The sequence below is a fragment of the Henckelia pumila genome, chromosome 4, assembly GCF_033568475.1.
Source record: "Henckelia pumila isolate YLH828 chromosome 4, ASM3356847v2, whole genome shotgun sequence".
In the NCBI taxonomy this organism is placed as follows: Eukaryota; Viridiplantae; Streptophyta; class Magnoliopsida; order Lamiales; family Gesneriaceae; genus Henckelia; species Henckelia pumila.
Window position 1 is genome coordinate 226,856,659 of NC_133123.1, and position 15,669 is coordinate 226,872,327.

Below are 15,669 nucleotides of genomic sequence, written 5' to 3' on the forward strand. Positions count from 1 at the left end.
TTTGAAAAATGATCGATCAAATAAAATAAAGATAACATTATTTTTGAAGAATACTTATGAAATCTCAGTATGATATCAATAAGTTTTCGTACGACAAAGAGATGTAATATCATAAAATGTAAATCCCTATTGTACCATGAATTTTTTCATAAAGACTTGAAGTTTACTATGAGAAGCCAGTTATATTGTCATGGTTGTGTTGACTAAGTATTTATATGATTCGAAAAATCTCTGAAAGATTTTAAGTGCCAATCAAATTAGATTCAACCTCCATTACTATATTTTCGATAAAGCTACATAAGTAAATAAATGGAATAAAAATAATAATAATCCAGACACATGTGATACAATCGGCTTAGTACTTCAGAAGAGTTTAATAAAGCTGTCAAATATTTGAAATATAAACATGAGATGAAAACTTGCAATATATGAAGTTTTTTTTTGAGCCATAGATCCGATATTTCCCAGAAGAAATATATGTTAATTAGTCATAGTACACAACAAAGTACTAAAATACATTTACATGGATATATTATATCCATTAATTAATGTTTGGTCATTTAAATGATCAAAAGATCTTTAGTTCTGAAGTACTTTATATAAGCATCAATCGGAGATAATGTGGCGAATCTTTTCATATGGGAATTGTTGATATCAAACTTTGATAAAAAAAGATTCAATATCGGGCAACAACTTAAAGATTTCAACTGATGCTTGCAATAGGGGGAGTAATTCTTATGACTTGTTTATGATTTTTCCCAAGTGGTATTTCATAACAAGGTTTTTGATGAGGCAGTCAACAAGAAGCAAAAGATGTCGTACTCTTTTTCTTTCACTGGATTTGTATCCCATTGGGTTTTCTCTAGTAAGGTTTTAACGAGGCACATCCGTCTTCAAGAAACATCCAAGAAGAAATATCAATTGTTGTACTCTTTTTCCTTGCTCAGGTTTTTATCCCACTGGGTTTTACTGACAAGGTTTTAACGAGGCAACACTTGAGTTTCCATGAAGTTCCCAAGCAAGCATCTTGCCAAACGGAAATAATCATCTAAGGGGGAGTGTTATGATATGATTTTGAATATAAATGATTATCAAGATAGATTTTTGGTTAAGATAGATATCTCAATCTTATTTATCTACATAAGTTTCCATGAAGTTCCCAAGCAACCATCTTGCCAAACGAAAATAATCATCTAAGGGGGAGTGTTATGATATGATTTTGAATATAGATGATTATCAAGATAGATTTTTGGTTAATATTGATATCTCAATCTTATTTATCTATATATTTGTGTCTTGTAATTCTACCCTATAAATAGGGGTTCTCATTATGAATGAAACAGTTCTGAGTCATTCTCGTAACTCACTTTTATCTCTATTCTCTTCTCCTCTCTCTTTCATTATTAAATTTATAACAATATATATATTGTTGGAGTGCAATAATTGTATATATATATATATATATATATAGCATTAATGGAAAATATTTCATATATATGGACATAAAAATTAACGAAAATTAAAATTAGTGATAACATCCGATCAAATTTTAAATTTTGGATCGAAAATTGGTACATTATAATATATAGCATTCGTGTACATTTTCGCATATATATGGAATTTTCGATTTTGAACCTAAAATAATTACATTATCATTCATAGAATTTATGAACATTTTTCACATATATATATATATATATGAAGACAAAAAGTTCACAATTAAAAAATAATGATAACATCCGAACTCGAGTTTTGAATCGGATTTTTGTATGTTATCATTATATAAATATAACAATGTGGAATTTTTCACACAGATATACAGATATAAAAAAATAATTGAAATTAAAAAATAGTAATAACATCCAATCAAATTTCATATTAACTGAAAATTGGTACATATTATATATGTTATTTTTGAAAATTTGTATGTATGTATGTATCAATTTTAAAATTTTGAACTGAAAATTGATGCAATATCATATATAAAATTTATGAAATTTTCATGTATATATATATATATATGGACATCCGATCAAATTGCAAATGTTGATCCGAAAATGGGTATGTTATTATATATAACAATCTGGAAATTCTCACATGAATATGGTTTTAAAAAAAATAATTGAAACTAAAAATTAGTGATAATATCTGACTAAATTTCTATTTTTGGACCGAGAATTGGTACATTATCCATATATAGATTTTATGAAAATATTCAAATGCATATGCAAACAACAAAAATAGCTGAAACAAAAAAATTAGTGAAGCATCAGATCAAATTTTAAACTGAAAATGGGTAAATTAGCATATATAGCATTTATGGAAATTTTAACATATATATAGATAAAAAGATTAATTGAAATTAAAAAGTAGTGAACACAAGATCAAATTTAAAATTTTAAACCGAAAGTTAGTACAATATCATATATAAAGTTTATTAAAAATTTTACATATATATAGACACAAAAAAATAACTGAAAATAAAAAAATAACTAAAATTAGGAAATAGTGATAACATTCAATCAAATTTCTATTTTTGAACCGAGAATTGGTATATTATAATCTATATAGTATTTATAAAAATTTTAACATATATAAACAAAAAATCTACGGTAAATTGGGGAAAAATCCCCATTTCGAACTTAAAGTTGTGATTCAGTAGCCCTCCTACATCTAAATTCTTTTTTATAACTCCCTATTCATGTTTTGACTCAATTTTTCTTTTTATTTTATTTTTTCACCAATAATTCCCTTGTTTATTTTTATTTATATTTCTCATCTCTCTCTTTCCTCCCTATCCCTCTTCACGTTTCTACCCTTTTTTTTCATTATTACGACAGAAAGCTCTACCCATAATTCATCGGCCGACTTTGTCCACCATCGACCGAATTGGCCAACGACCGGTGAACTTGAGTCTACTTGATTGTCGTTCGCCGGTTCAAACTCGGGATCGCTTCGCCCTGTCTCTCTGCCCTCCGCTTCTCTTCGACCCTTGATGCCACCGTAGTTCGCCGCCGTTGTAGTACTCGTCATTAATACAGGCATTCGCACCCTTCTTCACGTTTTAGTATCTGTTCCCATTCAATTTTTTTCAAAATTTTCTTTTGTTCGAAATTATTGTTCTCGCAGGGGCCTTCCGCGTGCTATTTTTCTTCTACCCGATTTGTGCTCTTTATTAATTCTTACGATGTTATGTGCTTGTGTGCTCATTAATCTGTAAAGTAGTATTTTGGATTGAAATATGATCTAGAAAATGGTATCTAGGCTTACGATATTTCTATTTGAGGTATCTAGTGGTTTGTTCGGTTTTGATTAAATTTTTTGGATCCAAGTTTTTTTTCCATTTGTCGCTGCATTGTAATTGATTTTCGCATGTATTTTTTTTTTCAATTTTTTGCTGCTATTTTGCTACTGGTTTTTCCCATTTGTCGTTGGTTAAGTGTGTCATAGTTGATTTCATATTGTTTTGCGTTTCTCTGTTTTGTTGATCTTAATTTTTTTTCTTGGTTTCATTGTCGAACGAACTCTCTTGATGATTGCGGTTTGCTTTGTTTCTTAATTGGTATTGATTTTTCTATTGTTGTTCAATTTTTGATCAATTTCTTGTAGAAATGGAATCTGGATCTGAATCATCAAAATTTTCATTTTTGGGTAGCTGCGATTATAAAGATGGCCTTTATATGATTTCATTTTATAATGGGATTCAGCCTAATGGAGTTGTTTCTGAATCTTGGGAGAAAATGTAAAGAGATTACTCCATAGACTGTGACATTGAAATATCTAGCTCCTCATCAGAAGAAGTATATTACATTGAATGAAGATGAGGACGTCCGTATTATGACACATCTTCACACATCTATGAGACTTACAGTAATTAACATGAGGGGCAGTGGAAAAAAACAAAATGAGATCTCACAATTCTGCTAGGTAAAAACTTTTGCCTTGATTTTTGGTTTCCACATAAATTTGGTTGATGTTGATATTTATTTAATTTTTGGTTTTCTTGGTATAATCTATTTTCCTCTTTAACAAAAATTTTATTGTGAAAATGACGTCGAAGAAAGAAATAGATCACATGTCATTAGTCTGTCCTATGAAAGGGCAGTTTTCTTGACTTGAGAAAGTTTTTTTTATTTAATTCTCCAACTTCGGATGAGTTTGTGGCCTCCGACGCCTTTTTTGAATACTTTTTTTTGTCGCGCCCCTATCTCTAAAGGGCGAGGGTGTCGACTTTCTTGTGGTAGTAATTGCAAACTCATTCCTTTTTTTTTTTTGAAGATTCGTTCCCTTTTTTCTGAGGTTGAGATCTTATGTAAGTTATATTTTTCAAATCATTAGAGTTTTTAAACTATTACTCGAATAAGATTTTATTTCATGTGTGTTTTTTTAATAATTTACTTCAATTTAAAAAATGGGAGGTTAATAAAATTTTGCATTACTTAAAATAGGTTTGAATCTGAAGATGACAAGTTCAGTAGTAAAGATGGTTATCTTGAAGTGGGTTTGTTAAGAAATTCCGTAGACACTTGGAGTAATTGTATTCGAGGAATGGGTCAAATATTCAAGGATGCTGTAGAATTTCGAGTATATGCCAAAAAATATTCAATTGCTACTAGACGATCTTTTTTGTATAAAAAGAATGACAAAGAAAAGATTATTCTTGAATGTAGTGCAAATGACTGCTCTTGGATGTAGTGCAAAAGGATGGTGGAACGGAGAATTTGTGACAATACGCCTGAAAATTCTACTCGATCCTGCGGAAATATTAGTGGATCCTCGTTGCCTTGACATTCTCGTTATTTTATTATATTTTGTTTAACTTGTGAGTCATATGTTATTTATTGGATCGATGAATTAGGACTTGATTTTTGCAACGAATAGTCTGTGGTGTAGATCTAATTTCTGGTTAGGAATGAATTTTCATGTTTTGGAAAAATGATATACAGGAGATGATATTACCGAAATATATGTCAAAATGTACCGCATCTTCTTGTTTATTGTACAACAAATTTGTTTATGTTGTATCGTATCTTATGTCAAAGTGTATCACGTAATTTATGATATATTACCACAAAAATAAGTTGTAGTTTTCACCAGTTATTATTATTATTTAACAAACTATGACGATGTTGCACATGCTGGTGTAAGCGTTACAGTATCATATGTTTGGAACAAATGATATATATGAGATGTAGCACATGCTGGTGTTTATTGTACCACGAAGCAGATTTTATTATACCAAATCTTTGGTTACATTACACCACATATTGTATGAAATAGTACCACATATTCATGCGGATTTTATATCAATGGTGATTAACATATGTTTACACATCTAATTGTGGTATGAGAATGTGTTAAATTTGTTACATCTTCCATACATGTTTTACATTGGTTTTGGTGCGTGGTTTAGAAATTCAGTACCATTTGTATTGATACGTAGTATGTTTACTTGAAAATAAAGTATAATATTCTCTAATTGTGGTATGAGAATGTGTTAAATTTGGTAGCATATATGGTGATTAACAAACACATGTATATGTATACATTGTTTATGTTTGTAACATATATGTTTAATACAACTTTACATATGCATCCAATGTCCTAATTTTGTAACATCAATGGTGATGAAAACATTTTCACTCATAAATTCTAAAATTTTAGTATCAATCATGATTATATACATGTTTATGCATTCTAATGTGTAATTTAGTAGCAAATATGATGATTAACAATCACATGTATATGTTTGTAACATCTATGGTTAAAACAACTTTATCTATGCATCCAATGTCTTAATTTTGTATCATCAATGGTGATTAACACATATTTACACATCAAATGTCTAATTTTGCAGTATAAATTAAAATAATTTAGCATGAAAATGAAGTGGTCAGCAATACAGTACCATTTACATCTATACGTAGTGCATTAGCTAGAAAATAAAGTATAACAACCTCTAATTGTGGTATGAGAATGTGTTAAATTTGGTACATCTTCCATACATGTTTTACATTATGATTTTGGTGCGTGGTTTAGAAATGCAGTACCATTTTTATTGATACGTAGTATGTTTACTTGAAAATGAAGTATAATATTCTCTAATTGTGGTATGAGAATGTGTTAAATTTGATACATCTTCCATACATGTTTTACATTGTGTTGGTGTGATAAAAAAAATGTAGTACCATTTGTATTGATACATAGTACGTTTTCTTAAAAATAAAGTATAATAACGTCTGATTGTGGTATGAGAACTTGTTAAAATTTGTACATCTTCCATAAATGTTTTACATTGTGGTGTTGGTGTGTGGTTCACAAATGCAGTACCATTTGTATTGATACGTAGTATGTTTACTTAAAAATGAAGTATAATATTCTCTAATTGTGGTATGAGAATGTGTTAAATTTGGTACATTTTCCAATTTCCATACATGTTTTACATTGTGTTGGTGTGTGATAAAAAAACGTAGTATCATTTGTATTGATACGTAGTACGTTTTCTTAAAAATAAAGTATAATAACGTTTGATTTTGGTATGGGAATTTGTTAAATTTGGTACATCTTCCATACATGTTATACATTGGTGTTGGTGCGTGGTCAGAAATGCAGTACTACGTATTTAAAAAAGAAGTATAATAGCGTCTAATTGTGGTATGAGAATTTGTTAAATTTGGCACATTTTTGTTTGTACTACGTATATACGTACATTATAAGAAAAGAGATCAATGACTAGTAATTAACACATGTTTATGCATCAAGTGCATGATTACATGAAATTGAAGATGATTCGCACATGTTTATGAATATAACGTCTAATTTTGGTAGCATATATGGTGATTAACAAACACATGTATATATATACATCGTTTATGTTTGTAACATCTATGGTTAAAACAACTTTATATATACATCAAATGTCCTAATTTTGTAACATCAATGGTGATGAAAACATTTTCACTCATAAAATTCTAAAATTTTAGTATCAATCATGATTATACATGTTTATGCATTCTAATGTGTAATTTAGTAGCAAATATAATGATTAACAAACACATGTATATGTTTGTAACATTTATGGTTAAAACAACTTTATTTATGCATCCAATGTCCTAATTTTGTATCATCAATGGTGATTAACACATGTTTACACATCAAATGTCTAATTTTGCAGTATGAACCAAAATACTTTAGCTTGAAAATTAAGTGGTCAGCAATGCAGCACCATTTACATCTATACGTAGTACTTTAGCTAGAAAATAAAGTATAATAACGTTTGATTGTGATATGGAAATTTGTTAAAATTGGTACATCTTCCATACATGCTTTACATTGTGGTGTTGGAGCGTGGTTCAGAAATGCAGTACCATTTGTATTGATACGTAGTATTTTTACTTGAAAATAAAGTATAATATTCTCTAATTGTGGTATGAGAATGTGTTAAATTTGGTACATCTTTCATACATGTTTTACATTGTGTTGGTGTGTGATAAAACACGTAGTACCATTTGTATTGATACGTAGTACGTTTTCTTAAAAATGAAGTATAATAATGTCTGATTGTAGTATGAGAATTTATTAAATTTGGTACATCTTTCATACATATTTTATATCGTAGTGTTGGTGTTTGGTCAAAAACGCAGTACCGTTTATAACAATACGTAGTATATTTTCTTGAAAATGAAGTATAATACGTCTAATTGTGGTATGAGAATTAAACATCCATTCTACCAAAATTAAACATCCAACTTCATCGACATAGTTATAAATGGAAATTAAACATCCATTTTACCAAAATAAAGTATCACCTTCGGCAACATAGTTATAAATAGAAATTAAACATCAATTCGACCAAAATACAGTACCAACTTCATCAACATAGTTATCTATCCGATCAAAGTATAGTACAGAATATACCAACAAAATTGTTCATTCCATTCTCATTTTCCTTAGTCCTTCCCCATCAAATCATATTTGTCGTTTAGGATGGCTGCAGCAACGTGTGCCATTGTACCGCCTATGTTTCAATCAGTCTAATTATTCCATATAAAAGGGTCATCATGAGAATAGCACTCCGCCCATAGACAAGTAAACACACCAAATTCTGGATTAGGCCCTTGGACTCTACACTTTGGGAATCCCACGTTGCAATTGGCAAGCTCAAAATCCTTGAAAATCCTCAAGTATCCTAATAGAAATTCAACCTGGACACAAATTGAATTATTGTAATAGTAAAACTAATTGCATCACATAATGAGGAAGGTAAAATAATGCATTACTTACAAACTGCCTCGCACTTGTCCTGTCATATGTGCTGTTTATTGAGTTCCTCATAACAAATTCCTTTTTTTCATTATTGCACACAAGAAAAAATCAGTGATAATTGGGGATTTATTTCCAATTTGCCCTAATTTTAATTTAAATTGTATGTGCTGCGCACAACAACATCATAATCTGGGATTCTATTTTGCGTGGCTTGTAAACAATTTTTCTCAATAATTCTCAATGGAGAAATTGAAGTTCATGAATTAGATATATACTTGGTTGTTTTTTAAAAACTTGATTGCTATAAACATTCATGAATTTGGAAATTCACTCACATCTTAAACAGAATAAGAATAATTTCATAAAACTAAGTAAACAAACTAAAATTTGTTTTCAAATGAAATTTTAAATAAAAGGAGATGAATGTTATGAACGAATAATTTAGGTAAAATAAAAAACTAAACTAAAATCTAAAAGTGAAAACTACATGCATGAACATTAATAAATTTTACTATAACAGAAATGGTAAACGATGAATTTCTGGAAAGGTCAACATTTCCTATAGTTATAAGCATTTTCAGATACAAAATGAGCATATCCGGTGGTGATAAATTCATAAAGGTAGGTAATTATCAAAGGAATTAACTGTTTTTAATAACACACTTGGATTTTCAAATCATTTTGAACATGTACATCATAACAGAAATTATATCGCTAACAAAATTTGAATAAGCATCGTTTTAATATCAAATGCACTGTTTTGAAACTTATTAGAAATCCATGCCACAAAACCTGAAAAACACACATTTCTCATTCCAAAACATGCGCATCATACAACCATAATATCTATGATATTTTAGCGATTTGAAGGTCACCAAATCTCCTTTATCTTTCTACGAACTAAAACCAAGGTTAACTTGACACTATGCTTAAAAATAAAATCATTTACCTTGCAAATGTAAACATTTTTTAAAAAATAGTTTCATACACAAATATCATAGAAGTCCAGGCTTACACAAAAAAATTCAAGAGAATCAAGCATACAATTTTGATGCAGATAAAAAGTATTAATCTTGCAAACCACAATACTTTCAATTTCATTCATCCTCATTTAGAAACTACTTTATTATTATTATTTTCCTCAAATGAGATTTGACAAACTAAAAAAAAAAAGCGAACAAATAATCGAAATTCAAGAAATTTAATCCGAACAAACAATTGAGCAATCAATACCAATTAAGAAACAAAGCAAACCCCAATCATCAAGAGAGTTCATTCGACAATGAAATCAAGAAGAAATTAAGATCAACAAAAATAAAGAGACACAAAACAATATTAAATCAAATATGGCACACTTAACAAAGTGCAAAGGGGAAAAAAGTAGCAAAATAGAAACGAAAAATTGAAAAAAAAAAACATGTGAAAATCAATTGCAATGCAGCGGCAATTGGAACAAAAAATTGCATCCAAAAAATTTAATCAAAACCGAACAAGCCACTAGATACCTCAAATACCAATATCGTAACTCTAGATACCATTTTCTAGAACAAATTTCAATCCAAAATCCTACTTCACAGATTAATAAGCACACAAGCACATAACAACGTAAGATTTAATAAAGAGCACAAATCGGGTAAAAGAAAAATAGCTCGCCGAAGGCCCCTGCGAGAACAATAATTTCGAACAGAAGAAAATTTTGAAAAAATTGAATGGGAACAGATAATAATACGTGAAGAAGGGTGTGTATGCCTGTATTAATGGCGAGTAATACGGCGGCGGCGACCTACGGTGGCATCAGGGGTCGAAGAGAAGCAGAGAGCGGAGGAGAGACAGGGCGAGGCGATCCCGAGTTTGAACCGGAAAAAGGCAATCAAGTAGACTCAAGTTCTCCGGTCGTTGGCCAATTCGGCCGGTGGTGGGCAAAGTCGGCCGATGGATTAGGGGTAGAGATTTCTGTCGTGATAATCAAAGGGAAGAAGCGTTAAGAGGGAGGTAAGATGGTGGAAAGAAAGATGAGAAATATAAATAAAAAAATAATTAATAAATAAAGGAAAAATGAGATTATTGGTGAAAAAATAAAATAAAAAGGAAATTTGAGTCAAAACATGAAAACATGGAGTTATAAAAAAGAAATTGGATGTAGTAGGGAGTGCAGAACAAATTTTTCTGCTTTAGGTACAGAATCACAACTTTGTTTTTAAAAATGGGATTTTTCTCTAAAATCCCCAAAAATCTAACTGAAATTTAAAAACAGTTATAACATCCATATAATTTCAAAATTTGAACAAAAAATGAAAACATTATCTAGATATATAATTTGTCACAATATTTCTTTTTTCAGTAACCAATTTTTGGTGAAATTTTACAAAAAAATGGCCAAAACTGGGGCTCAAGCCAACTGATATAAATTACGTTACGCAGAAGCAGAGTGTGTAAAATTAACAAAACGTGATTTCTTGGTAGTAAAAATTAACAAAATGGAAAAAAGAAATTGGTACTAAGAAGCACTTCTTAGACGTTATACTTGTGCCATTGGTACAGCATCAAAAAACCACTACACGACACAGTACATGGAGTTCGTGTGATTAGCCAAGATGTTCCCATCTTCATTCACTCTCGACTCAATACACGAATCAGGCCACTGAGGATTCAATACAATTTGGACTTTGTTTTCGTCCAGTGAAATTTATGGGAATGACTGTCGTGGCGGTGTAACAAACGGAACAATTGACTGAGAATAATCAACTTCAGCATTGCTATACAAACATCCAAATTGTCAAAATAACCTCATTATTTAGTTATGTAGTAGCAATGGGAAAACGAGGAAACACTGAAGATTAATCAGAAACTAATCCAATAACATAACAAGAATTATGGAGTGATCCTTTGAGGGTCGCGAGGGAAAAGTGACGTCTTTCGGATGTTGTTAAGTGCACAGAACAGCATCACCACACGCTCCAAACCAACTCCAAATCCGCCATGAGGTGGTGCTCCATACCTATAATAGATGAAAAACATCACTACCTTTTTTATATATATTTCAGACTCGTTTATAAGAGGTGGATCCAGTAGGAGACAAGCAGGGGCTATTTGGCCCCCTCATGTAAAAACATTTCAAATTCTATATATAATTTGATCCCCCAGGAAGTCCTACCCCGCACACAGCCAATATGACTTGGACTCATATCATTAGCTTATTCTACCCGTGGCATATAACTTCGGTTTTTTCCAACTACCTGAAGGAGTCGATATATGTTGATATCGTCTTGACATCAATTCCACATGCTTGTGCACGTTCAGACAAATACTCAGGCACATGGACACGCTGAGCTCCTGATATTATTTCTTCGCCTGAGAGGGTAAAATGAGAGTGAAGACAATGGAAAGAGATTACATCTCAACAACGATGAACTTAAAACCATAGGATGGAGCATGAATAGCTTTTCCTGAGGGGTTGGCGGGGTATTGTGCTTCAATCCACAACTTCAACAATTATGGCAACAAATTTTAAACCGAATATTGTGAAGACAGTTAGAAATGCTGAAAACTTAATTTTGGAAGCAACTGACAAATTTATCAGCAGTATTTCAGCATTTCAATCGTTTAACATTTTTTATACTATTTCCCTTCACTAAAGTACTAGAACTAGATTTACCTCGAATGAAAACATCGAATGAGTTACTATAACTCGGATTATCATAACATGGCATTGTATAGAATGGTCGAACAGCCAGAGGATAATGGTGAAGTATGTAGAATTCAGTGCCATAACTACAACAAGAAGGGTAAACAAAAATCAAACGAGGAAGAAAACGTCAAAGAAGATAAGAGGAACATGCATAACGAAATGAATGTTTTCACAGCCTGCCATGATTATGTATCTGTAAACTTTTCCTCGTTCATGAATCATTATCTATGAGCTGCATGTTCAGTATGGTCAGATCGGAATGAAGAAGTAAAATGAAGAGGAAAAACAAGCAAAAACCAGCATACTTCTCCAGAACAAGCTGACCAAGTTTTCTCTCTGATTCTGTGTTAAGATCACCAAGAGGATCAATTTCTACCCCAGCCTCCTGCATAAGCGAAAACACATGAAAATTATAAAAGCCTGCTTCCTAATTAAATCAAATTCTATAAAATGAGAGGCCAAGATTACAGAAGCAGTAGCCAGCATAGAACATAAACCAGAAGAAAACGACACTAGAAAAAACAGAACATTTACGCAAGCATGTGTCGGTACTATGAACTATCAAGTATCAACGTATTCCAATATAATGCACAACTTAAAAATCAGTGAAAAAGATATCAAAACCCATGTGAGTGGCGAACCAATTCAAGTACTTGCTCTTCTTTGGCTATGATTACAAAAATAATGGCGGCGATTTGCTCGCAACAAGATTCAATAGTTATTCCAGCATCACATTTAAGATTTGATGTCATCAAGTGACAGAAAAATTTTAAGCCCTTTGAACCATAAAATTGCAATCTGTGTTAGGTACCCAAGAAACATGGAAAACTATTTTCTCGAAAAATCATTTGACTTGATGTTTACCTAATACCAGTTATCTTTCATTAACAAGGAGGCCACAAATATGGGAACAATTCCTTTCGAACAAAATAAATGCTCATTTTCTTCTCTTACCTTCAGCATTTGGACCCCCTCTTCAAAGGTGAGACGTAACGTATTTCGCAAGTACTGCATGTTCAATCAAATTTAACAGTAAGTATTAACACAAAACATGGGAAATATACTTGTCAGAAGAGAAATGTATATCTAAATCATTGTTTTGGTGTAACAACTATTTTATTCCTCCAAAAATTTTGTGCCTATGACGTAACATGATAACATTGTTGGGATCAAACAATAATATCGAAATATAAATATATAGTGTACCTTCAGCTTCTCGAAAGGGTATTGTTTATTAATGGCTTCGAGCTCCATTGAACAATTCTCATTCAAACAATCAAACATCCCCACAAATAAACGATCAACAACATCCATCACCTGCAGAAATAAACTCGGGCTATCATCAACAACGCCAAATTCAAAAAGTTTTAGCACTCTACAATACAATACAATACAATACAATACATACTTCTGAATAGTGCTCCTTAATCTCCATTTCGACATCAAGACCTGTAAATTCACACAAATGTCTGTGTGTAAAAGAGTCCTCTGCTCTGAATACTGGACCGATCTCAAATACTCGGCCAAAATCACCACAAATGGACATTTGTTTATGAAGCTGGGGCGATTGTGCCAGACATGCAGGTGTTCCTTTGTAATCCAATCTAAAAACAGCCGAACCACCTTCACTAGAACCTGCGATCAACTTTGGTGTGTGGATCCCAACAAAACCTTCAGACAACAGGAACTGTCTAAATATCTGCACAAACTCACGGAACAACATTATTCGTCAGTATGCACGTTTTAGTAATAGTATTGTGGTGTTCAATTTAGCAATCATTAATCAAATGTCAACAAAAATGGAAAGAAGGAGGAAAAATGTTTTTTTTTAAAGAATGGCTTCTCTGAGACTAAAATAACCATCTAGACATACCACCACAAACTTATATAATGATCATACAAAGAGGAACAACTACCAAACAGATTATCTCATTATATGCAAATGGAAACATATTTGGACTGGCTCACTGAAATATCATAGGTGCAACCTCCCAAACAGAACACCAAGTAAAAGGCATACAATTTCCAAAACTAGACTCAAAGGACCAAGCAGCTTTTATTTCTATGGACCTAGCAACGAAGTCCAGCAAAAAAACTGCTAGAATCAGGGGAAAAAAGAGCCCAAAATCAAATAGAACGAGACATACGTTTTCAACTTGACATTGGACACGGAAAATTCCTTGATTCGCCGGTGTGCGCATGTCAAGAACTCTGAAATTCAAACGAGTATCTTGATTAACTCGAACAAGCTGTTCACCTAGCTGCATTTAGAAAAGATACTCAGAATATTCATACAAAGAGACAGCAAAATTAAGCATCAATTTGATTTTATATAAGTCAAATTAAGAACAGCAGCAAGAATACCTGCAAAGCCTTTTCTATGTCAGTCTCACTTCTTGCTGCATCCTCAATATTAATAGGTAGTGTGGGTACAGCCTTGTTGACGCAATAAAGCTTATTCACTTGAATTTCCACCTATAGCAGTCAAATAATTCAACCAAATTTAAATAAAAAATAAAACAGATAATTATAGTACCTTTCCCTACAAACTATAACCGAATCAACACGGGGATTGAGTCACAACTAATCCATCACGTGTCCAAGTTATCAATATACACTAGGAAATACGAAATCCATAGCAAGAAAATTTCCCGAATTCAGATTCCAAGACTTCAAACTCACGTTATCAAAGCATTGTAAGAGAAACGAAATAATTTTTTTTTTTTTTTAAAAAGCAAGCGAATACCTGCAGAGTGGCACCAGTGATTGGCTGAGCGGGAACAGATACAACACCTTCAATATCCACAATCGACTCTCGGCTCACGCCAGTGGCAAACTTAACCATCTGCGGGCTCACCGCACCAGGGCTAACATTCAGGACACATTGAACAGTAAATCCACGCTCCCTCACCACAATAAATGCCATTTTCTTCCCAACAGCCCGGATAGTCTGCGCGCGGCCACGTATCAAAACCACCTGGTCCTTCAATAAATCTGTCAAATTCTTCAATTCCGTCCATTTCTTCCCAGATATTTTCTTCGATTGCAGGTCCTTCAATGCGATTTCTCCGTAGTTTTCGGCCAAGGGATCGTCGGCTTCGATTGCCACGGCGGAAATGGCGGAGGCGGCGGCGGCTTCTTGACGTTTGCGCTGTCTTTCGAGCTTGGCGGCCTCTTTCTTAGACAGTTTCTTGTCGGAAGTTTCGTCGCTGATGAGTGGGGGTGCTTCTTCGGAAGACATTTCCAAGGTAGAAGGCAAACTCCAACGTTGGAGTGGACTTTGATTGAGTTAGGGTTTTTTATCGAGGCCCAATTCTAACTTTGAAGCCCATTACAAAAGGCCCAATATTAATCTGTTTGATTTAGGGGTGTTCACGGTTCGGATAACCGCCCGATCCGAATCAAAATCGAAAATTCGGTTCGGTTTTCGGTTTTTGGATTTTCGGATTTTCGGTTCGTTCGGTTTTTTTTCGCGGTCAACCGAACCGAACCGAAAAACCGTTTTTTTTTTGTTTTTGAATTTGAATTTTTTTTATCAATCAATTAATATGTACATCAATATTGTGTGCCCATAAATAAATTTTATTGAAAAACTGAAAGAACAAAAGTCACCATTTGTTCTTTTTAAAAAAAAAACATAATTGATTTAATTACTTATCTAATTAGTAAAACATACTGGAATTGTGGATTCAACTTGAAAAATGTATTGATTAAGT

The 15,669-nt window shown here is 32.2% G+C and overlaps 1 protein-coding gene across 1 annotated transcript; it reads right to left on the bottom strand.

Annotated features, from left to right (window-relative positions):
- Positions 1–10,997: 10,997 nt before the first annotated feature.
- LOC140864044 (aspartate--tRNA ligase 2, cytoplasmic-like) lies at positions 10,998–15,237 on the bottom strand. The gene is made up of 10 exons (XM_073267939.1): positions 14,700–15,237; positions 14,318–14,428; positions 14,101–14,214; positions 13,362–13,652; positions 13,160–13,270; positions 12,908–12,961; positions 12,259–12,338; positions 11,921–12,036; positions 11,502–11,616; positions 10,998–11,263 (listed from the first exon to the last, which is right to left on the bottom strand). The coding sequence occupies exons 1-10, from the start codon at positions 15,192–15,194 to the stop codon at positions 11,137–11,139; spliced, it is 1,614 nt and encodes a 537-aa protein (XP_073124040.1). The 5' UTR covers positions 15,195–15,237; the 3' UTR covers positions 10,998–11,136.
- Positions 15,238–15,669: the final 432 nt, after the last annotated feature.